General features: G+C 40.4%; 1 protein-coding gene across 1 annotated transcript in view; it reads right to left on the bottom strand.

Annotated features, from left to right (window-relative positions):
• LOC137257597 (uncharacterized) overlaps window positions 1-26,414 on the bottom strand; it is a 106,246-nt gene that overhangs the window by 15,297 nt on the left and 64,535 nt on the right. Inside the window, exons 5-19 of the mRNA XM_067794915.1 lie at window positions 9,028-9,156; window positions 6,712-6,998; window positions 6,236-6,370; window positions 5,896-6,038; window positions 5,234-5,342; window positions 4,928-5,114; window positions 4,440-4,680; window positions 3,941-4,121; window positions 3,445-3,585; window positions 2,915-3,086; window positions 2,388-2,627; window positions 1,674-1,861; window positions 1,248-1,454; window positions 515-646; window positions 261-404 (exon numbers count right to left, since the gene is read on the bottom strand). Of these exons, the coding sequence (XP_067651016.1) occupies window positions 261-404; window positions 515-646; window positions 1,248-1,454; window positions 1,674-1,861; window positions 2,388-2,627; window positions 2,915-3,086; window positions 3,445-3,585; window positions 3,941-4,121; window positions 4,440-4,680; window positions 4,928-5,114; window positions 5,234-5,342; window positions 5,896-6,038; window positions 6,236-6,370; window positions 6,712-6,998; window positions 9,028-9,156 (2,636 nt within the window). The remainder of the gene's footprint in view (window positions 1-260; window positions 405-514; window positions 647-1,247; window positions 1,455-1,673; window positions 1,862-2,387; window positions 2,628-2,914; window positions 3,087-3,444; window positions 3,586-3,940; window positions 4,122-4,439; window positions 4,681-4,927; window positions 5,115-5,233; window positions 5,343-5,895; window positions 6,039-6,235; window positions 6,371-6,711; window positions 6,999-9,027; window positions 9,157-26,414) is intronic.

A 26,414-nucleotide genomic window follows, 5' to 3' on the forward strand; every position in this document is an offset into this window, starting at 1 on the left:
GTATAAGCAGAGTACTGTAAACAGTCTTACTGCTAATACTATTGTGCACAAGCTTTTAGAACATCATTACATGATGTCAGCAAACACGGCCTGTATATTCCTAAACATATAAACACAACTATCAACTGCCAACCCTGCCTCCATCAACAATCTGACAGGTACAACATGTGAATCTTCATCTGGAACCAACCCTCAGAATCACCTTGACAGTTTTCATGTTCAATTCCCTATATACAACCTAATCCTGATTGTCCACTCACATTCACATTCATAGCCATCTCCTTGATACCCTCCCTGACAAACACACTGATACTTGAGCTCTGGGATGAGCTGTGCACAGTGAGCCTTGTCACCACAATCCCGGCCACATCGGAACTCCTCTGTCATCTCCCAGGGACTCGACACTGAAACACAACAATCATATGGAGATATCTTGTGGTGATGTATCGCACATTATGGATAATATGTTCCACAGATGTTTGTGACATGTTTGTGTTTGTATGACACAACTTACTCTGGATACAATTCTTGCCGTCTGCTGCTAGCTTGGACCCCACATCACAAGTACAGTGGTATGAGCGTGGGACAGGCACACAGATGTTACTGCACACTTGCTCCCCCTCACTTGATGTACACAGGCTGTTTTCTGGAATACAAGTCAAAAAGGTTGTTCAAACAGCACTCAACTCAACTCTGAGGATGCTCTGCTTTCAGTATTACACAATCACAGTCACATAAAACCAATCAATAAGCGTGTTTTGTTCCTTTGTACAGCATTGCAATGATAACCAAATGTGTAAGAAAGATGGAGAAGTTCATGGACATGGTACTCATCACAATCCGAGCAAATCTGGTATTTAAAACAAGTATCTGAAGATCCTTTGCAAAGCAAAGTTCTGGCACCATCGTAGACATCTGAATCAAGGGGAACAGATACCTTCCATCTGAAGTGCAGCTGAATTTTGATTTTTGTGCCAAGAGTGAACTTGAATTTGAGACTGATACAGAAATGAAAAACTAGTTTTTCTAGTCTCTTGCTAAGATTAGGTGTGATGAAGACTCATCAGGAGACATCTTGAGGCAATTAAACATCCTACCATGTTCCATGGGAAATGAATCATGACACACTTCATTCAATAACCATCCTGTCACTAAGTTAAATCCTGCAAATATTTTAAAATCTTTCCACACGTAGAGAAAAAGGTATAATTTCATTTGGCAGTACATTCTTTACAGATCACCTATACCTTTGAGACTTGCTGGATGATAGATGACCACAGCAGTAGGTCTGGAGAGATGTGTTGCTATGGTTTCCTGGTCTCCAGTTACCATGTCAACCATGTAAACACTGTGTGTGTGCCAGTCTGAGTAGAAAAGAGCATTCTCAAACACCACCATGCCAAAGATGTGGAAGGAGGCCCCAGTCAGAAATGTCAATTCCTTCACATCGTTCCCTGGAACATCAAAAACAAAGCATGGCATTACTTGAGTCCCGACACATGTTGTTTCCATTTTTCTGAGTTTTCATTATAGCAGAATTTTAAAATTTCTTGACGGATTGAGTCTATGACAACTACAAAACTCCCTTATTGTGAATGCTTAACTACACAAGTATGCAATTCAAAAACAGAAGTTAATATTCAGATAGAGTATAATGATATGGCTTCTCTCACCATCGAACTTGAGTGTAAAGACCTTCCCCCATCCATCACCGACAAACAGCTTGTTCTCCTGTACTGTGAGGGCATTGGGCCAGACTAGGCCTTCTGACATGATCACCTTATGGTGCTTGCCATTGGCCCGTGACTTGTGAACGCTTGGAGGAGACTTCTTTGTACCATACTCAGTCCAAAATAGCAGCCTGTAACAGGTAGGTCAACTCTTATATGTTGAACAGCAGACAAAAATATATAGCTGAGGACAGTTCCAAGGAGCACACCTATAACATAAGGTCTGAATATAATTAACTATTGTTAGCCCTGACTACTTTCATTGCGACCCGTGAAGGTCCCGGGGTAGAATAGGCCTTCAGCAACACATGCTTGCCATAAAAGGCAACTCAGCTTGTCGTAAGAGGCGACTAACGGGATCGGGTGGTCAGACTCGCTGACTTGGTTGACACATGTCATCGGTTCCCAATTGCGCAGATCAATGCTCATGTTGTTGATCACTGGATTGTCTGGTCCAGACTTGATTATTTACAGACTCCCGCCATATAGCTGGAATATTGCTGAGTGCGGCGTAAAACTAAACTCACTCACTCACTTTCATTGCCTTTTTGTCAAAATGCCTATAATATAACAAACAATGGTTAGAACAAACCAAAACATTGATTGATGATGTGCAATGACTTAATGAACAAACTCAGATACTTCCAGTACACTAACTTTTTCTTGGGGATGTGTAGAATTGCCCTTGGACTGTGAAGTCCGGTGACTATCTCATGGTAGGATGACTTCCCCCGTTGGAGGTTGATGCGTGCAATCACGCCAGAACCATTATTGAGGTAGCCAGTCCAGAACAACCTCTGTCGGTCACCATCAATGGTCAGTCCATCGATGTAGTGGGTGCTCTGATACACCAACTTGGGACTGATGTCATTGAAGGGTGAAGAGAAGATAGCTCTCCTGAAACAAACCAAATTGTCAAGTGATGTTTTCTGATGTGTTACTTTGTAGTGACACGTTTTACAAAGTCATGAGTCTCAAATTATACACATGACCTCTCTGGTCATTTCAGTTCAGTGTGTCCTTTGCTTCAATGAAGACAAATAATGGACACATTATCACTGTTGTATTGGTTGAAAACAACACTCAGTTGAATGACTATTGTCGCCAGAACAATTTTTATATAGACGGCCTAATGACATTGCTCTGTTGATATTTATGTAGATGACCACGGCTAGCAGACTGACTTGTTAATGTCACTCCAGTAGATGGTGTCAGTTCTTTCATCATAGGCAACAGCAATGAAGTTGCTCTTTATGTCGCTGTACAGCAGCGTGTGCGTTGCTTCCTCTGAGTCAGGGTCAAGGCTGTTGAGCTTCAAGGTGTTCAGGTCAGCATACAACAGGAAGTTCTGGGGTCCTGTATGGGGCAGAGGAAACACCATGTGTGTATATATGAATATTTCTTGGTATCACTCCCTACAGTTTCATATCTATAGAGACAAGTTTTGATAATGGGTGAATCCAACCACTGAACCTATATTTCTAGTACTTCCACCACTTCAGTTTTACAGACATTGACAAATACTTAAAGACATATTGTTACAATCATTTTCAACAGAGGGATAAAAATGGTTATGAGCGGAAAAAAAAAATGTGGAAAATGAGCCAGGGGTCTTAGGCGTGTTTCACAAGAATGACCCAAGTGCAGAATTCTGCGGATCCAATGAAAATTCTCATCCGTGTCAATGTAGTTTTCCAATACTTGCTGTACTCACTGTCACAGGTGACCTTGTTGCTGGTGAGGATTTTGGCAGACTCATCAGGACACATGCACTGCACTGGGTGGGCAGGTGATGAAGGAACTCGGACACACTCGTTGCTGCAGCCGGTATGTTCACATGACCCTTCAGCAGCTTCTAAAAATTAACATTGTAATAATTACTCTGATGAGAAAACTCAGTGTCTTACTACAAATATTAGTCATTGTTTAAGCCTTAAACCTTTTCTTAAACTGATATAAGACAAGGCCAAATGTGTCAATCTAGATTAAAAAGCATCATACCTTGCATTTTAGTCTCAAATCTCATAAAACCCCTCAGATGTGCTCTATCAAATGTAAAGAACAACAGTAAAAGAAGTGTTTGCACTAACAATGATAGTTCCTATGATCAACATTTACCCATGATGTGTATTGTTTTTAACATGAAGTGTTCAGTAGCATGTCCGATTTTGGTGCTGTTGCTGTGAGATAACCTACTGTCAGCTGCTTACCTTGTCTCCGTCTGGCTAGAGGAGAGTAGTGGAGACCAGTAGGCTTCTGTCCGGTCAGCATCACAGTGTTGTCTACCCCATACCGCAGGTCATATGACTTGAGGTAGCCAGTGGAACTCTCCATAGAAACCCAATCGGTGTAGTACAGGGTGTCTCCTCGCACAGCAAGACCCATCGGCAGCTGAAACAAACACTCAGTGGTGAGTACTTATGCCAAATCTATAACATAAAATAATATTTGGGTTTACACTTTCTCAGTAAAGTACAGATTCCAGTGCATTTCCTTGGGTAGAGTCCAATCCAGAATTCAAACCTACAGTACTATATCTGGTTGAAAGTTTTTCATCACTACTTAAACATACCAGTCTGTGTTGGCACAACCTTTTGGCAATAATCTAGCAATTCCCTTACTCATGTCATGACAAGCACGTAATGAATGTATGTTGCTGACGCCTCCTGCTGCTACAGTCCATTTACTGAGAAACTGTGGTTTACTTACTGAGACGTTGGTGCTGAGCTTCAGTTGTTGCCATGTTGCTGTGTAGACATCATACACCATGAGGTGAGGGGAGGATGTGAGGTTGTTGAAGTTGGAGTCAGCAACATACAAGTGACCATTGTAGAAAGTCAGTCCATTGGGGTTGGACAATCCACTGTCAAGGATTATCTCCCCCTTTGAGCCATCCAATAAGGAAGCCACAATTTTGGGCTTCTTGCCCCAATCCCCATAAAACAAAAATCTGGAAAGAGACAAAGTAATGATACAAAATGCATGACATGAACTTGATTACGAGAAACATTCATTTATGAGCAATATACTGAAAGTCTTTCATATGTCTGAGGGCAGAAAATATATAATTATTAAATCAGGTTGATACAACAACTTCCATTTTCACTGATATTAGTAATATAATACACATAGTCAGCAAAAATGGAATTTAAAAGCTGGCAAAAATCCACACTTTTGATTCAGTCTGAATGGCTTACCCATTCCTAATATCCAAGTCCAGACCTCGGGGACTCTCAACATCTGTCACTACTGTCTTCCTGTTGCGGCCGTCCAGGCCAATGACCTCAATGCGATGCCAGGAGTAGACAACTCCGTCAAGGCCAGGGGTAGAATGCCCCATGTTGGTGAAGTAGAGTCTGCGAGCCTCCCAGTCCACTGCCAGGCCTTGGGGAGGGAAAACAATCAGTGCCCATGTATCAAGTGACAGGGTCAGGATCAAAAGATTATCTTTCAGGCTACCTACATCAGTTGCGCTTTTAAGCTGTGTTAGACATGATACTCACCATCAACAACACCCACACCATGAGTACAGTTGAGGAACACCTCTCTCTCTGACCCATCCAGACTTGTTCGGTAGATGATGTTCTCCTTTGTGTCACTCCAGTAGACAAACTGTGAAGTCACCATCAAAACACAATATCCTTAATGTAACTCATGATGACCTTATATGATTATGAAGTAAGCCTTAATATGGTGTACTATAAAATACTTTGTACACTGAATAGTATGTTTTATAATTGGTTTGTACGGTTCTTCAGCATGTGGAAGAAGGACTTATAGCTTTTACATGACCCCTTTGTTTGGACCAAGCGAAACCTATCTGTAGTTGTGGTGCTGTGTGGTCCTGTGCATAGAGCTCAAATTACAAATCTGTTTAAGTTAGGCAACTATAAGTGTGGAGAGTTCTTGGATGGGTGACCATGTTTAGCAGCTTGACTGCGGGCAGTTTCTAGCACATCAATCCTGCTGCACAATGAAGCATATGTGAAACATGTGGTTCTACCTTCAGCTTCTGTTTGTACAGCAGAAAAATGGTAGGATAAGTCATGCCACTACATAAATTTCTATTGGGTTATCTGGAGGAATAATTATTTGTGCTATGATTATGATGTTGGTGTGGATTCAGCACTATATAAATGGACTAACATAAGGTACATGATAGTACCTGTTCAATAGGGTCATAGCTGACAGCACTAGGACTTGGGCTGCGGCCAACAAGGGTCAGGTCGGGTGACTGTCCACCAGTCAGGGAGATAAAGCCAATGTCCTCAGAGTTCTTCAGAGTGAAGAACAGCAACTCACTTGGCACTGGAAACACACAGCAATTATTCACACAACAAAGTCAAACCTGAAGTAGACACCTGGCACATTTGCTGTACAGTGGTATACTCAGAAAGATATTCAACAATGTTCATCAGTGAAATGTGAAAAAATGCACTGATAAATGTCACAACAGCATGAACTTATCTTACAAATATTAGTCTACTTCTTTAATGAATTCTCACCTTCACAGCTTTTGCTGTTGGAACTGAGGGCAAGACCTCCAAAGGATGGACAGGCACACCTGTATGAGGTCCCCCTTGTTGGCAGACACAGGTGAGAACACCCACCTCGATCCTCCTGGCCACATGGGTGGTTACCTAAAAAGTTTCAACAGGCTGTTCAATAACTGATGGTCAGATGCATACTTTTCTAGTTCATGTGACATCTTAACCAAGTTTGATATGGATTGTAAACAGCAAACTTCCAGGCACATATACTGACATCATTTTCACAAATCAACATGTTCTGTCAAAATGTGATCAAAAGCGCATAGATACTAATTTCAAAATACTTTCACAATTTATGATAAATATAAAAAAGATATTACAAATTATTACTGTAGAGACAGACTTCACATTATCATTCAATCCCATCAAACCATTATCAATTTTGTCACTTTCTTTACTTCATCAAGGGAGGCAACTCAGCTCATACTCACTGGGTGGCTGCATTGAATGAGTGGTGGCAACCAGACTGAATAGTTCTCGACTTCCAGATAGTGTTGCGATGGTTTCATCCCTCCAGCTGAGTCGCGTGGCCACAAGGGTTGAGTGGATCCCAGCACTGAACCATGTACTGAAGATAGCAGTGTTACCAAACACCACCAATCCAAAAACTGGGTCACTGTTGGCAATCTTGGACAGGTCTCGCTCCTTGCTGATATCCTTGCCATCAATGTTGCAGGACATGATGTGCTGTTTCCGTTGGTCAACCCAGTAAAGTCGTCTGTCAAACACACACAACATAGTCATATGCAGGTAAGCACAGTGACTAACATCTATGCATGACTAACTGTGACCACTAACTTAACTTGTGAGAGAGTAAGGTTAGTTCTACACCACCTTTAGCAATATTCCAGCAAGGGACACCACAAATGGACTTCACACATTGTACCCATGTGGAGAATCGAACTTGGGTTTTCAGCGTAATGAGTGAACGCTTTGACTCCTGGGTTATCTCACCGGCCCACTAACTGTAATGAAGATGTGAGCAAATCTTTCCTTTTTCTGAGATATGAAAATATTGTACATGACAGTGAGTGAGTGAGTGAGTGAGTGAGTGAGTGAGTGAGTGAGTGAGTGAGTGAGTGAGTGAGTAAATATCTTTTGCTAAAATTCTTTGGCATCAAGTTGTTTCTATATTCATGAACCTTTAAACTTTTATTTAGTCAGATGTTTGGTCTCGAACCGTTTCTATAATTTGGCACCTTGAGGATGCACAAACTGTTGCTCTATATAGCAGGATCTTCCACAACAAGTTGTCTATATTCAGTCAACTTTTGGAGGCAAAGGCCATTGTTATCTTATGAGTAATCCACAGTATCATGTTACACAACAAGAAGTCCAGCTGATGTCTGGGTGTCCAGGTGATGTCTGGGTGTCCAGGTGATGGATGTCTGTGTTAGTAGTTTATCTCCATTAAGACCACTTTCTAGTGCAGTGTTGTATCCTAGCAATCTAGAAATCTGAGTGAACATAGTTGCTGTTGCAATATTCTGCCATGGCTGGGAACAACTGAAATAGGTTTCTTAGACCTCATAGAGGAGCCTAATCTAGGCCTACATGTCCAGTCATGTCATTAACCACACTCCACCATACTAGATCAATTTATACAGAATGCCTGGTCATCACCTGATGTCACTGTGAGACACCCTCATATTTGAGTGAGGTTAGAGGATTATTGAATGATGGGTTGAATCAAACTTACCATTACTAAACTTGGGAAAAGTCAGAACGTTCACATTTAAATACGATATTAGTGCGTTTACAGACATACTACTGAAGCCAACTAAACTTCATTATTAAGTTATCATGACTGAAGTGATGGCATATCACATATTTCATCTATGAATTGCACAACCATGACGTACATCAAGACAGATGCAGATGAAAAGATCCTCCCAGCTCAACCATGCTACATGGAAGTCTCCTGAACTCACTGGCTCCATTTAATTAAGAAATGTTATTGTTATAAAAACAATTCCACCTTGAAACAAAACCTCTGTTTTCCCCAATTTCCTGGCCACATGTGGCCTCAAAACATATCTGCTCATTCAGGAGTCAGGTTAGGTAAACTTCATCATGATTTGGCAGGACTTCAATATGTCAACACTTTGACTCATCAAGTGGTTTCACAGCGAAAGAAGCATAATTCCAGCTTCATGAAACTGTCATAAAACCTTGTAACCGATACACCCAGCTACTCTGGGGTGCGGCAAAATGGGATTTGACATGGCAGCATGTTAAAGACTAATTCACTTCTATAGCAATGTGCATGTACAGTCCACACTTAGTGTTTGTGGTATGGCACCAGCTCACTGAGATGTCACAGCCAACACTGATATTCCATTCAGATTCCCTGTGCGACTTTAGCTGACCAACCCTCATCTTACCACCTTACTGCCAAACACCAGGCAGGGAAACAACAGGAATCAGCTTCCAATTTGTTTTGGTGACAGAACAGTGAGGGAATCTGACCTCCAAACTTTCACTCTCATGACAGTGAAGCTCTGGCCATTATTTCACATGACTGGTTACTCTGTAGGCCACAGATGTGTAAAAAACAAAGCCAGTGTTTGGGGAAATGAATCTCTGATCCTGATTTTCCTGCTTTCATGCCCACTAGGTGCTGTAATGGTGCTTAAAAACGAAGCACTATGATTGGAAGATATATGAAAGAATATTGGATAAATAGTCAATTTTGGAAAAAGGGAAATCGTTGTGCTAAAAGTATTGTGTGTTTTTGGAACACTGACCTTGTGCCATAGCTAACATCCAGCTGGTTGGGCCAGTGGAGGTTGCTATTGACCAGCACAGTTCGGTGACTTCCATCCAACCACACCCGCTCTATCTTCTTGGAGCCCTGGTCTGCCCAGAATACATATCTGAAACAAAACAATGAACAATACATACATTGAGTACACAATACAGAGACCTGTGGAGCTTACAGAATACATCAAACCTATTCATCAGACCTGTTCAATACAGTTTTGTTTGCCCTAAGTACACAATGTATACATTAGGCAACCCCAACAACCATCACAGAACCAAAGAAGTGACCACACATGCTTTGACACTTCAGTTTTGACAAATAGTCAACCATCCACCAAGCTGTGAATGGGTACCTTGAAAGGATGGGAAAGTCACAATAACGTGGTATGCATCCAATGGCTGCATGACTTGTACTCAGCCAAGGGAGTTGAGTTTGATAGCGCAATGTTTCTGTTGAGATTGACATCCAACGATCGAGGGAAATATACCAGCGCCTTGATCACGTGTTGCATGGATATGTGTGCTATATCCTATAATAATAATAACAACCACAAGCTTAAGACTGTAAATGACAGTCACTATATGCTACATGGTATAAAAGATCCACTGTGAATATCTCAAGTGACAGCTTCAGGCCTGTCAGTGAATGGCGTCACCCTCAAACAGCTCCAGGTGGGGAATGGTAAAGAGGCGCAGACATCACTTTTAGTAGAGAGCAAACACTCTCAGTTGCAAACAACAACCATAATATTGTATCCATAGTGCTCCTTATCATTAAAGCCGATCTCTGAATCTCCTTCATTCTCCACTGAATGTACCTCTGATGATATATATAAAACAAATATACCCATCAGGCAGAACCTACCCATCAGGCAGTCATTGATATGAGACAGAGACCTGGACACATACTGATGTCCTTCATCAGACAAAGTTGGTACCAGCATACCAATCTGTTAAAGAAACCGCTCCATACGCAACACAAGAGCGTCATCTGGATTTGATCTCTATAAACTCTCTTCAAGGAGTGTCCTTATGAACCAATATTTATGTATTACCACCTAAAAACAGACAGTATCCACCACCATGTTTCACAAGCCAAAAATCACTACTCTGTCAGTGTCTTAACATAATGTTATCTAATCAAGTTACGCTTCACTACCTGAAGGACTGAAACAGAGAGATGCAGAAAGAAATAACTCAAAAAACTTTCTTGGCTGATCAAGAAAACACCTTGTAACAAGCCGGCTCATATTTCCCTGTTGTAGGACTAAGTGAGAAATGCACCAAATGAGCAATGGAAGATCTTTGATGCCAAGAAACAACTGTGAACATATCTGAGGCTCCCCCTCGTGGCAAAAACCTTTCTCCAGGTAAACACACATACCAGTACCTCAAACATGTATTTTACACGTGGAGAAATGATTTGGGCGGATGCCAGCCTCTTGTACAACTGACTGAAATAACTTCTTTCAAATCTCTGTTAATTGATATCTACTGTTGTGAGATGTGACTCTACATACAAGGCAATGGCAATATGCTCAGGTTCAAACAACCTTGTGCTGTCTATCAGTCATCAGCATCTCCTTATCTTCCTTTTCAAAGAATGACATTGAAAGGAAAGGTACAGTTAGTACCCTACATTCTTTCAGTATCAACCTCTATTTATGTAGCTGGCTTGGTACTGAGGTTCTGTTTGGGCCCTGGAAAAATGTGTAATTGGACTCAGAACTGAATTCCAAAATATTTTTGGTCTACTTTTGCTAACCTCTTATCTGCATCAAAGTTCATCATCTGAAACTCAGTGCAGGTGTCATATTTCCCCATGCCCATCCATTCAAGACAGACGCTGTTGATTAGTGTGTTCATGTGGTTTGTTCATCACCTTGATGTAACAACCGCACAGCACCGCATCTCCTCCTCCTGTCAGGACAGCAGTGGTATGTGGCTCAGTCATCAAGTAGGGGCAACCACCTCCCATGTATACCTGCCTCACAGTCATCTAGCAAAGGGCAACCACCTCCCATGTATACCTGCCTGACTGTCATTTAGTAGGGGCAACCACCTCCCATGTATACCTGCCTCACAGTCATCTAGTAGGGCAACCACCTCCCATGTGTAACTACCTCACAGTCATCTAGTAGGGCAACCACCTCCCATGTATACCTGCCTCACAGTCATCTAGTAGGGCAACCACCTCCCATGTATACCTGCCTCACAGTCGTCTAGTAGGGCAACCACCTCCCATGTATACCTGCCTCACAGTCGTCTAGTAGGGCAACCACCTCCCATGTATACCTGCCTCACAGTCGTCTAGTAGGGGCAACCACCTCCCATGTGTAACTACCTCACAGTCATCTAGTAGGGCAACCACCTCCCATGTATACCTGCCTCACAGTCATCTAGTAGGGCAACCACCTCCCATGTATACCTGCCTCACAGTCGTCTAGTAGGGCAACCACCTCCCATGTATACCTGCCTCACAGTCGTCTAGTAGGGGCAACCACCTCCCATGTATACCTGCCTCACAGTCATCTGGTAGGGCAACCACCTCCCATGTATACCTACCTCACAGTCATCTAGTAGGGCAACCACCTCCCATGTATACCTGCCTCACAGTCATCTAGTAGGGCAACCACCTCCCATGTGTACCTACCTCACAGTCATCTAGTAGGGCAACCACCTCCCATGTATACCTGCCTCACAGTCATCTAGTAGGGCAACCACCTCCCATGTAATGCCTGCCTCACAGTCGTCTAGTAGGGCAACCACCTCCCATGTATACCTGCCTCACAGCCATCTAGTAGGGCAACCACCTCCCATGTATACCTGCCTCACAGTCATCTAGTAGGGCAACCACCTCCCATGTATACCTGCCTCACAGTCGTCTAGTAGGGCAACCACCTCCCATGTATACCTGCCTCACAGTCGTCTAGTAGGGCAACCACCTCCCATGTGTACCTACCTCACAGTCATCTAGTAGGGGCAACCACCTCCCATGTATACCTGCCTCACAGTCATCTAGTAGGGCAACCACCTCCCATGTATACCTGCTTTACAGTCATCTAGTAGGGCAACTGCGTCCCATGTATACATGCTTTACAGTCATCTAGTAGGGCAACTACGTTCCCATGTATACCTGCTTTACAGTCATCTAGTAGGGCAACTACGTCCCATGTATACATGCTTTACAGTCATCTAGTAGGGCAACTACGTCCTATGTATACATGCTTTACAGTCATCTAGTAGGGCAACTACGTCCTATGTATACATGCTTTACAGTCATCTAGTAGGGCAACTACGTCCCATGTATACATGCTTTACAGTCATCTAGTAGGGCAACTACGTCCTATGTATAACTGCTTCACTGTCATCTAGTAGGGCAACTACCTCCAATGTATACCTGTTACAGTCATTTGTTCACAGTGGAAAGACATGAGACTTGCAGTAAACCTGGAAAAAATGTCCTTCAGCTTAAAGAGGCTAGCAGTGAGACCAACTTGCATGTGCAATGAGTGTACCTGTGCCTGCACTACCTAGATATGTTTGTTGTTGTACTCTAGCTCTCCCAGCAGGTTCCCTCCATCTACCCTTCAGCTGTAGTTAACACAACATGTATCACTGTTTCCAGTACCAGTACCAGTGCTTATTGTAAACACGTTTCTCCCAGTAGGGACTCGGACACTCAAGGCTCTTTCATTCTTTGCATTGCTCAGGTAAATATTTCCCATTAATGCACTGATTTGCTTACATATTCTTACAACATTTCTGATACAATGAAACAAACTTTCTGCTAACATATACATTCCCCATTACTTGCTTATGACTTTCCTCCACTACTTATTTGTACACTTTCCCTTGCTTACATATATGTTATTCATTACTTAGATCCTCGATTTCATGTGTTTGCATATAGAGTCTCCCTTGTTTAAATATTGGCTCTCCCTTGTTTGAATATATCCTTTCCATCATTCACATACTGGCTTTCCAATGCTCCAATATCTCACCACTGCTTCATACATGCCCTGTTGTTTAAACATATGCTTTCCATTATGTATTGATAGGTTCTGAGTTCCTTATATATATACTTGCCAAGTTTTAATATATCTGCATGGTTAGGTAAATGTAAAAGTGACATGTCATGAAGACTATTGTTTGAGGTATCCTGGATTTGCTTCTAGATAAAGGAAAACTACTGAGCATATCATTTCCACATGTGATCAATTTTTCAAACTGTGAGCAATCACTTGAAAGCTGCAGCTGAACACAACCAGAACCAGTTGGTTGCAGCTCCATATGAGAGACTAGTTCTAGAACATGTCAGGCAGTGGTCAAGGACCACAGGAATGACACTTGGTACATCCTTCACTCTAAGATGTAGCACAGATGTTACATATGTAGCAGGAAGTCATGTCATCTGAGACATATCAGATTTTATTATGTGGTGAAGGTGTTCCATTAGTTATGAAATTATGTAAAATGCTAAACTCCAAAACTACGTTTAAAGCTTTCATTGGTGATGGGTTATTTGATGAACATTGTGGTTGTCTGATATTTGATTTACAAAGTTCACAAAAGGTTTATTGAGGGTTTGTTAGTAAATTTCTATGTGGTTGAGGTGCATCTGAATTATGTCCCTTCATGGAATATTTACATCACAACGGAAGTGACTCGTGGTTCATTCTGGGCTCGATTTCATATTGTGTGACTGTGTCCAGAGATTAAGTCTCTGATTGGCTTCTTTTAGGCATATTAAATACCTTGAGTGTCCAAGCACATGGCACTTTGCATCTGGCCTTGCCACAAAAGGTGCCAAACCAGGTAGAAATTGTAAACTCTATTCCATAAATGGGTAAGGTTTACTTTTTTTCAATATACTGTTCATTTTTCTTCAATATACTGTTTTTCCTCAGTATATTATGTGAATGTTTTCACTGTGTATTTGCATAACATGTCTAGGTTGTAATTCACTTAATGCAACCTGTAAAATGTTAACCTACTTGTTATATAGAACATTTTCCTATATAATATATTTTGATGTTTATTTTGATATTTTGTCAATTATTGCAGGATGGTTTCTTGTGGAATCTAAATTGAACTTCTGAACAGACTACCCTAGACACAAAACATCCTCACTGCTACCAGTGGCATTGTTGTTTTGAAGAAGAGAGCTGGTCACACATACTCAATATAAATACCATGACCACTGACTTTTCTATTCAATTTCAGAAATCCCATGTATTTTCCAGTAGGTACATATTCCTAACATTATCCAATCTGCATTTGATAGAGAAGGATCATGTGACCATCCAAACAGGTAGTGATAGATGAGGGCCATGAGACAATCCAAACAGCCAGTGACTGAGAAGGATCATGAGACAATCCAAACAGCCAGAGACAGCAAGGGACCATGAGACATCCAATCTGCCAGTGATAGAGAAAGATCATGTGACAATCCACATATCCAGTGATACAGAAAGACCATGAGACGATCCCAGAGAAAAAGAGGGACCATGAGACAATCCAAACATCTAGTGAAAGATGAGGGTCATAAGACAATCCAGACAGTCAGTGATAGAGAAGGGCCATGAGACACTCCAAACAGTCAGTGATAGAGAAGGGCCATGAGACACTCCAAACAGCCAGAGATAGAGAAGGGCCATGAGACAATCCAAACAGTCAGTGATAGTTAGAGAGGGACCATGAGACAATCCAGTCAGTGATGGAGAGGGACCATGAGACAATCCAAACAGTCAGTGATAGAGAAGGGACATGAGACAATCCAAACAGTCAGCGATAGATAAAGAGGGACCATGAGACAATCCAAACAGTCAGTGATAGAGAGGGACCAAGAGACAATCCAAACAGCCAGAGATAGAGGAGGGCCATTAGACAATCCAAACAGCCAGTGACAGAGAGGGGCCATGAGACAATCCAAACAGTCAGTGATAGATAGAGAGGGGTCATGAGACAATTGAACATCTAGTGAAAGATGAGGGTCATAAGACAAGCCAAACAGTCAGTGATATATAGAGAGGGACCATGAGACAATCCAAACAGTCAGTGATAGAGGAGGGCCATGAGACAATCCAAACAGCCAGAGATAGAGAAGGGTCATGAGACAATTGAACCAGCCAGTAAAGTTGACATAAGAACCTTTATTCCCAGCTTTCATACTAGTCCAGCTTTTAGTCCAGACAAGCATGTGTTCCTTTGAAGACCTACTTGGTGCCAATCTCTCCTCTTGAGTGGGACACCAGACATAACTGGGTCTTATTTCCCCTCTATTCCAGATAAGGTGGTCATTCTGACAGAGGCTACACACTAGACAGGACGAAGATGCTTGAGAACAAGACCACGATGGAAAACTAATTCTCAGCTGACTTAGCAAGGTCAATCCTTAATCATCTTAACCAAACATGCCTGCAGTTTCAAACACCATCTATTTTCCTCCAACATGAAACTAGAGACTAACCCAAATCAGAAAAAAACAGACTCGTCTCCCATGAATATAGTAAACTAACCACAGAAAAAGTTCAGATGACTTATTTCACCCTTCCATTTGAGGGTTATATTTTAAATAGGAAGAAGCTGATATATGATAATGGTAAACAGTATGACAAATTGGCTCACAAAATCTGACACTAAGTGGAACAAAAATCTCCAAGATTAAGTTCAGATCAATATTTACTCCCAGATATATAAATATCTCTAACATATGAGAGGTGTGGGTAATTTTGCAAGTGCCATATGACAGAACAAACAGAGACAATGAGATTCACCAGGTCACTCAGAGTGACACCACAGTAATCACCTCCATAAGCTTTTAATGCTGCCATCATCAGTCATCTTACAACTGGTGCCAGCAACATCATGGTGGCTCATATTTTCTCAGGTGGGGGTTGTTTTATGAATGTTTTTTTTCATGTAGTTTATCCATTAACTAACACAAAATTACAGTTCTAAAATAACATATACATTGTTTTGTTGAAATCAAAATGATAAGTGTTTTAAGCATTAAAGATTTAATAGTTTTCCAACCTTCCTCCTCCTTAAAATAAACATTGATCCTTCTAAGGATTCTGGACTGCACTTGAATAATAACATAAACAAACGTCTCACATATTCTGCAGATCATAACTTTATACCTAACTGAGGTGAAGAATCACATTTGTTCCCTGTAAAGCCTGACCATGCAAAAAGATGTTATCTGGTATAAGGTTGAACAAACTGCAGATTGCTATCAAATAGACAGCTCAAATTACAATAGTTCTAGGGCTTACATCATCAAAATGGATGAATTTGTCTTGGACACACATAATATGTACAGTTACAATAAAGCTTGATTGCGTAGATATTAATCAGTTAGTTCCACATGAAATTATAGTAATATGGAATTGCTGATCCATACCTACATCTGCCTAAATTACATCGGTCACAGATATGCACTATTTGTGAAGTCAAACATTTTAGTCACTGTTATATCCGGAAACATTACTAAGCAACAGTTTTAAGTAAAAGTAACATTTCGAGAAATAGAAATCCATATGACAATTCACTTAATGCAAAGAGTCAATATCAATCATACACTGTCAATAAAGCACCACAAATGCCTTAGTATGTGGGTGAAGTACCTGGAGGGTATTGATAAACTGTCCTCATTCACACCTGTATTTTCTCTACGAACACATTAACACTTTTTGGGGTACAATACTGATTCCTGAAGCAGAACTTCTGTGGGACATAAATGGGTCCAGTCTTCGCGGACATGACAAGGAATCAACATGGTGAGTGTCCCCCATGATGAAACTCATGCTTAACACCACACTTCCTTTACTGTATTGACTTCCCTAAATAACTAGGGTATAACATACTGAAACCTTGGATATCACAGTGTTTGACTGTCCATGATGAAACCCATGCTTAACACCACACTTCCTTTACTGTATTGACTTCCCTAAATAACTAGGGTATAACATACTGAAACCTTGGATATCACAGTGTTTGACTGTCCATGATGAAACCCATGCTTAACACCACACTTCCTTTACTGTATTGACTTCCCTAAATAACTAGGGTATAACATACTGAAACCTTGGACATCACAGTGTTTGACTGTCCATGATGAAACCCATGCTTAACACCACACTTCCTTTACTGTATTGACTTCCCTAAATAACTAGGGTATAACATACTGAAACCTTGGATATCACAGTGTTTGACTGTCCATGATGAAACCCATGCTTAACACCACACTTCCTTTACTGTATTGACTTCCCTAAATAACTAGGGTATAACATACTGAAACCTTGGATATCACAGTGTTTGACTGTCCATGATGAAACCCATGCTTAACACCACACTTCCTTTACTGTATTGACTTCCCTAAATAACTAGGGTATAACATACTGAAACCTTGGATATCACAGTGTTTGACTGTCCATGATGAAACCCATGCTTAACACCACACTTCCTTTACTATATTGACTTCCCTAAATAACTAGGGTATAACATACTGAAACCTTGGACATCACAGTGTTTGACTGTCCATGATGAAACCCATGCTTAACACCACACTTCCTTTACTGTATTGACTTCCCTAAATAACTAGGGTATAACATACTGAAACCTTGGACATCACAGTGTTTGACTGTCCATGATGAAACCCATGCTTAACACCACACTTCCTTTACTGTATTGACTTCCCTAAATAACTAGGGTATAACATACTGAAACCTTGGACATCACAGTGTTTGACTGTCCATGATGAAACCCATGCTTAACACCACACTTCCTTTACTGTATTGACTTCCCTAAATAACTAGGGTATAACATACTGAAACCTTGGACATCACAGTGTTTGACTGTCCATGATGAAACCCATGCTTAACACCACACTTCCTTTACTGTATTGACTTCCCTAAATAACTAGGGTATAACATACTGAAACCTTGGACATCACAGTGTTTGACTGTCCATGATGAAACCCATGCTTAACACCACACTTCCTTTACTGTATTGACTTCCCTAAATAACTAGGGTATAACATACTGAAACCTTGGACATCACAGTGTTTGACTGTCCATGATGAAACCCATGCTTAACACCACACTTCCTTTACTGTATTGACTTCCCTAAATAACTAGGGTATAACATACTGAAACCTTGGATATCACAGTGTTTGACTGTCCATGATGAAACCCATGCTTAACACCACACTTCCTTTACTGTATTGACTTCCCTAAATAACTAGGGTATAACATACTGAAACCTTGGACATCACAGTGTTTGACTGTCCATGATGAAACCCATGCTTAACACCACACTTCCTTTACTGTATTGACTTCCCTAAATAACTAGGGTATAACATACTGAAACCTTGGACATCACAGTGTTTGACTGTCCATGATGAAACCCATGATTAACACCACACTTCCTTTACTGTATTGACTTCCCTAAATAACTAGGGTATAACATACTGAAACCTTGGACATCACAGTGTTTGACTGTCCATGATGAAACCCATGCTTAACACCACACTTCCTTTACTGTATTGACTTCCCTAAATAACTAGGGTATAACATACTGAAACCTTGGATATCACAGTGTTTGACTGTCCATGATGAAACCCATGCTTAACACCACACTTCCTTTACTGTATTGACTTCCCTAAATAACTAGGGTATAACATACTGAAACCTTGGACATCACAGTGTTTGACTGTCCATGATGAAACCCATGCTTAACACCACACTTCCTTTACTGTATTGACTTCCCTAAATAACTAGGGTATAACATACTGAAACCTTGGACATCACAGTGTTTGACTGTCCATGATGAAACCCATGCTTAACACCACACTTCCTTTACTGTATTGACTTCCCTAAATAACTAGGGTATAAAATACTGAAACCTTGGATATCACAGTGTTTGACTGTCCATGATGAAACCCATGCTTAACACCACACTTCCTTTACTGTATTGACTTCCCTAAATAACTAGGGTATAACATACTGAAACCTTGGACATCACAGTGTTTGACTGTCCATGATGAAACCCATGCTTAACACCACACTTCCTTTACTGTATTGACTTCCCTAAATAACTAGGGTATAACATACTGAAACCTTGGACATCACAGTGTTTGACTGTCCATGATGAAACCCATGCTTAACACCACACTTCCTTTACTGTATTGACTTCCCTAAATAACTAGGGTATAACATACTGAAACCTTGGACATCACAGTGTTTGACTGTCCATGATGAAACCCATGCTTAACACCACACTTCCTTTACTGTATTGACTTCCCTAAATAACTAGGGTATAACATACTGAAACCTTGGACATCACAGTGTTTGACTGTCCATGATGAAACCCATGCTTAACACCACACTTCCTTTACTGTATTGACTTCCCTAAATAACTAGGGTATAACATACTGAAACCTTGGATATCACAGTGTTTGACTGTCCATGATGAAACCCATGCTTAACACCACACTTCCTTTACTGTATTGACTTCCCTAAATAACTAGGGTATAACATACTGAAACCTTGGATATCACAGTGTTTGACTGTCCATGATGAAACCCATGCTTAACACCACACTTCCTTTACTGTATTGACTTCCCTAAATAACTAGGGTATAACATACTGAAACCTTGGATATCACAGTGTTTGACTGTCCATGATGAAACCCATGCTTAACACCACACTTCCTTTACTGTATTGACTTCCCTAAATAACTAGGGTATAACATACTGAAACCTTGGATATCACAGTGTTTGACTGTCCATGATGAAACCCATGCTTAACACCACACTTCCTTTACTGTATTGACTTCCCTAAATAACTAGGGTATAACATACTGAAACCTTGGATATCACAGTGTTTGACTGTCCATGATGAAACCCATGCTTAACACCACACTTCCTTTACTGTATTGACTTCCCTAAATAACTAGGGTATAACATACTGAAACCTTGGATATCACAGTGTTTGACTGTCCATGATGAAACCCATGCTTAACACCACACTTCCTTTACTATATTGACTTCCCTAAATAACTAGGGTATAACATACTGAAACCTTGGACATCACAGTGTTTGACTGTCCATGATGAAACCCATGCTTAACACCACACTTCCTTTACTATATTGACTTCCCTAAATAACTAGGGTATAACATACTGAAACCTTGGACATCACAGTGTTTGACTGTCCATGATGAAACCCATGCTTAACACCACACTTCCTTTACTATATTGACTTCCCTAAATAACTAGGGTATAACATACTGAAACCTTGGACATCACAGTGTTTGACTGTCCATGATGAAACCCATGCTTAACACCACACTTCCTTTACTATATTGACTTCCCTAAATAACTAGGGTATAACATACTGAAACCTTGGACATCACAGTGTTTGACTGTCCATGATGAAACCCATGCTTAACACCACACTTCCTTTACTGTATTGACTTCCCTAAATAACTAGGGTATAACATACTGAAACCTTGGACATCACAGTGTTTGACTGTCCATGATGAAACCCATGCTTAACACCACACTTCCTTTACTATATTGACTTCCCTAAATAACTAGGGTATAACATACTGAAACCTTGGATATCACAGTGTTTGACTGTCCATGATGAAACCCATGCTTAACACCACACTTCCTTTACTGTATTGACTTCCCTAAATAACTAGGGTATAACATACTGAAACCTTGGACATCACAGTGTTTGACTGTCCATGATGAAACCCATGCTTAACACCACACTTCCTTTACTGTATTGACTTCCCTAAATAACTAGGGTATAACATACTGAAACCTTGGATATCACAGTGTTTGACTGTCCATGTTGCTAGGTCAACAGACAAACTAGTCTCTTGCACATTCATTCTGTCCCTTCATTTCAGGTATGTGTCTTATGTTGGCTGCATACAGATCATACGACTCTGCAAGTAGAGTTTCAAGAAAACATAACAATACTTATCTATAAAAAAGAAACAGCAACTTTAGTCCAACAGATGCTGTGTAACATGTACCTTAGATGATTTTCTCTAATCCCAGGTTGTGGGAAGATTATTGTAACAGTCCAAGCAAGCAGAAGACCACTGTACTTCCTTATTACCTGTAAGGGATGGCTCACAGCACCATATAGTCTAATAACATCTATGCACTGACACTTCCAAAAATTACCTCCAGAATATCTGATTTCAGTGGTTTCATTGTTACAATCTATCCCTCCTCCATCATTCACAACGTTGGAAATCCATTTAGCTGCTTTTGTAGCAGATAAGAGCCGTTCTCCAACACAGTGCATGTAATAACCTTGTGAAGCAATATTAGATTTACTAAGAACTGCTTACAGCATCTTACTTTGAAGTCGTGAAATCCTCTAATGGATGCTCAAAGACCAGGTAAATGTGAAGAAAAATAATCTTGCTCCTGATAAAAACGCAGGAGGCAAAGTTGTTTTTAGAACTGATATTTGATAAAAAGTACTGTTTGGAAGTGTGCCCTAGACTAACTTACCAGTTTTACTTGACTTTGTCTGGCAAGCAAAAACAGCACAGAAAACCTGACCACATCAATGTCGAGCTAGCTCACCTCCATTCAACATCTGACCCATGGCTACTGATCCTAAAGCACCACCAAAACTTGTCAGATTACAACAGTCTTCCTAGAGTTCTAGTCAGGCAAATAACATTTCACAGGGATCAATTTGATTCAGAAAATTTGGTTCAAGAACTCAACAACACACCACATCAAAGAGCAACAATGTATGAGCTGAATCCAGCCTTATGAAATTCACTCTTATGGAACAACCACATCTCATGTTACCACACTGTCCTAGCATGAAGAACAGTTTCATGCTAAAAAACAAATATAATCACCCAAACTCTTTGAACCTTTTTCTCAATAGGACACTTAGCAGCCTCCTGTAAACTTCATCAGTCACTGCGATACATGGGGTGGGATTATCCGTTTCCGCTGCCTCCATCTACATATTGCTCAAGTCCCTGGGCAATGGCACCATGTATATTTCATGCAATGTTGTTCCTCTTATTTATGATGCAAATCCACAGATAGGAATAATAAATGTACAAGAATTGTACCATAAGGGGCTGTAAGTTGATGGTAATCATGAAAAAAAAAAAAATTTTTTTCTATGAATGAAATATTTTACTAGGCACTTAACAGGCGGGATCCATGTTTTCCTAGTGCAGAAGGGTGGATTATGATGTGTGTGCTTGAAGAACAGTTGAATAATGCTGCTCTCATGTTTCCATTGTCTTCCTAGCTCACTACAGGGCATGTTGAACTACACATCCAATATTCTTTAAATGACTCCATGAATCCATGGAGTGCTCCATGAATCCCGAGCTATTTCCCGACCCTGATGGTTTTACATGGTCTACCAAAACCAAGGAGAAGTGTTTTCTCTAACATATATACCATCAATGATGGGTAATTACAATATAGATGATCATTTAATGAAGCTACAAAACAGTAACTGAAGTGTGTGTAAAATCAATATAATGACAGTAACTATAAACATTTTTTTTTGTGAATTTAACTTGATCGATATTTTTCAATTGATTTCAAACACTCACGTATCATTTGAATGTTGATGTTCATGTCAAGGTAGGAAAAGTAAAACCTGGGAAGTGGTCTTAGTAACGAAAAGTAAAACCTGTTCCTCCAAAACAAAAACCTCAAATGCTGTTATTCTGGCAACACAAGAGATGACCTAATATACAGTGAGAAGCACACTTTAGGGTTATGTTGTGGTAGCAAAACAGGAAACCTATTGTTTGAGTGCTACACCGAATGTACACCTAGCTGATTGGAGGACTTTCTGTTATTACAAGTAACCCCTCCCAGACTATCACTTGTGCTGCGGGTACTTCTCTCAAGTGTCTCCATAGGTGTTAATCCTGCTGACCTTGTGGTTCATCACAGGATATGAAGATGACACCAAAATACAAACCTTAACACCATGTTCTTTTCTACTGACATTCCAGATTTCACAAGAATGTGATGTCATCTGAGGCTGAACACAAAAATACTGTCAGCTTAGTCATGCACTTCCACATCCATGCTCCCACCATAACCATAACACATTACAGTTCACACAGAAAACCACTGAAGTGATAAGCAACAGCCTGCTTCTATTGTAAATATAGATTTTAATCTGTGTTTTTTTTCATGCATCAGCATGACATTTAAACAGAACATCTTCTAATTTGAATGAACGTACACCATGATCAATACTATACATGATGCCTGCAAACACTGCTACCTGGTGTGTATCTATATGACAATATCTGTAACAACACACTCTTAAAGAACTGTCTTCGGTAGTGTAATGTGTATTGTGTTGGGGAGGCTCCAACTTCGCCAAATGTACAATGAGACAAGGCCTTCATCCCTGCATGAGTTCTTCTGCTATTTGACCATGCTCAGGTCCTTTCTCAGATGCTTTAACACAGACAACACTAACCTCACAGAGTATTTCAGCTGATGTTCATCAATATCAATCACTGTCATTTCACAGAACTTGTCTGCTGTTGTTGTCCAAAGTCAACCACTGTCAGCCACAGAACTTGTCTGCTGTTGTTGTCCAAAGTCAACCACTGTCATTTTACAGAACTTGTCTGCTGTTGTTGTCCAAAGTCAACCACTGTCAGCCACAGAACTTGTCTGCTGTTGTTGTCCAAAGTCAACCACTGTCATTTTACAGAACTTGTCTGCTGTTGTCCAAAGTCAACCACTGTCATTTTACAGAACTTGTCTGCTGTTGTTGTCCAAAGTCAGCCACTGTCATTTCACAGAACTTGTCTGCTGTTGTTGTCCAGAGTCAACCACTGTCATGTCACACCGTTTTTCATTTGCTGATACTCAACATTGAGTCCAATGATAATGACTAAGTAGACACTGTTCATGAGCAGACTGATAAAAAATTCTTATGAAAATGAAAAATATCTATTATGTGTTAGCCATAAATCAGTGCAAGAAGTGTCTGTATCGATTCTGATCTCCATAACAACCCTACAGTCCTTTCTATTATCACTGTCAGTAGCCAGTACTTCATAAAGCACAGATAAGAAACCAGATAGACAATCTGCATATGCAAGCCACCATGTCCATCATCAGCAGGCTGGACCCACACAGTCCATCCCCTATCTGCAGCAGCCTGCCTTAGGGTGGACCTATGCTTTGGGGCCCATTTATCAGTGCAAACAGTCAGCATCCGTATCTTCTTCGTGTGTCAGGTCTCATCGGGTCCATGGTTTGTTCTATTGATTTTGTAGTGTACCATAGCACTCCATTTTATGTTCCCTGGTTATTCCTGACTTGCCATACAATATTTTTTAATATCCTTGCAAAACTCTGACTAGATGATAAATGACATAAGTTGTAAATGTGACTCAAACATTAATACACATTCACATGGATTCAGAGACTCCTGTCTGAAGTTTCAGAGTTAAACAAATCATTTCATTTATTGAATCTAATATTTGCAAACCATCAAATGTCAACATATTTTCTCCACATCTGGGTGAGGCTATACATTAGTCATCAGATTTCTGTAACAATGCATATCAATTTGTAATGCCGCCATCTTATTCCATTTCAAGCTATCTGGAAATTAATAACAGTGAGAGTTCATAACCATTGGTCGGCTTTGTTATTTTATCTGAACAAACTCCACCAATAAGTCAAACAAACTTAAAAACTGCACACATAAGACATAACCATCACAAATGTAATGCTATTTTTTCTGACACAGTGTTTACAAAGCAACACTAGAACACTACAGCAACCTCTAATGGCTGATGAAGGGTAGCAAGCTACATTTTCAGACATTTCTCAGTGGTGGCCAATAAACAATAAAGACATCAACCAGTCACATAGATTTGATCAGGGTGTCAGGTAGACTAGCAACTAGTCTGAACTGAAATGAACATATTTTATAGAAAAAAGTACAGAGTAAAAAGACAAGCTATAACGAAAAAGAGCCATGACATATCCTTCCTGAAGCTGTGGAAATTTAGATTTGCTACATTTTCTAGACAACATTTCTCTCTACATTGTCTCTTTATAAGACAGATTTCACAACATACTCAGTTGGCAGTCCAACCATAAACTTGTGTTTGAGAAGGGAACAAACCCAATCAGTTATCTAGGGTTGACCCCTATTACAAACTCAGTCTATTTCTTGTAGAGAATATATACTATGTAGAAAACCAGTTTTATTGCTTAGTGAATTATAAGTACTATTCATATTTATCCTAACGTGCAGCAGACCTAACTTCTAGGGAGAAACAGTAAGCTCACTTATGGTACCATATTTTCTGCATGGAGCCAACCTAATGAAGCTTGGAGTCATTTTATCATCATTATCAGTACATTTACTAACAATTGTGAAATTCATATCCCATTCAACATACTACAACTACTTTGTGGGACCTTATGCAACAACATCTTTCCAGGGAATATATGTGTGAAGCTAATATTCATAAAGGTTCTGTAGACTGATTCACATACTACTAGCTTGTAGCTGGTGATGATGCCCCAAACCATCAATGTGAAATGATACAATCCTTCCAAGATGGCATCATATCTGTATACAGAAGACCTGAAGCTCTATTTCTGTATTTATACACTTAACCAGCTATTCATATGCACATACTGACACCAAATGTTGATGACAAAAGAAATGCGATCCATCAAACTGTTTACAACAAATCCTATTTTAAACCTAGTGTATCAAAACTTCTTTAACCATATAAAACACAAACATATGATACTCTGCTTACGCCATGCACCAAGTTGCATTGCCAACAACCACAAGAAGTAGACAGAAGGCAGCGTAATACTGGCAGGGACATGAGATATTGTTAGTGAAACCAACCACAACATGACCGCCACTTTCACCCACCATGAACACAATACAGCCTGGAAACAACCATCACCACCCCCTCCCCCCTGCCATGCAACCCACACAAGTGTCTTATCACAATTGCCTTTCTCAAGCATCTTATCATCCTGCCAGTGGTGAGTAGGTATTTTCCAGTGATGCCAATTCCTGTCTTGATAATGTAAATGGATGCTAGGTGAGAAAGTCATAAGAAGATTTAGGCTCAGTATCTGCCGAAAATAAGTTCAAAGTTCTTTTATCTGATTGGCATGTGTTCATGTGTTGACAGCACACAGAAACCACCTGATGGTGTGCTCTTAAAGGGATTCTCCGGGTCTTGTTTATTGGACATCTTGAGTAAATATTTGTATCACCTGTTCACACATACATTTTGAAGAAAACATGACAAATGAATGCGAGTCCTGCAAGAATATC

Source organism: Haliotis asinina, chromosome 12 (genome assembly GCF_037392515.1).
Source record: "Haliotis asinina isolate JCU_RB_2024 chromosome 12, JCU_Hal_asi_v2, whole genome shotgun sequence".
NCBI lineage: Eukaryota > Metazoa > Mollusca > Gastropoda > Lepetellida > Haliotidae > Haliotis > Haliotis asinina.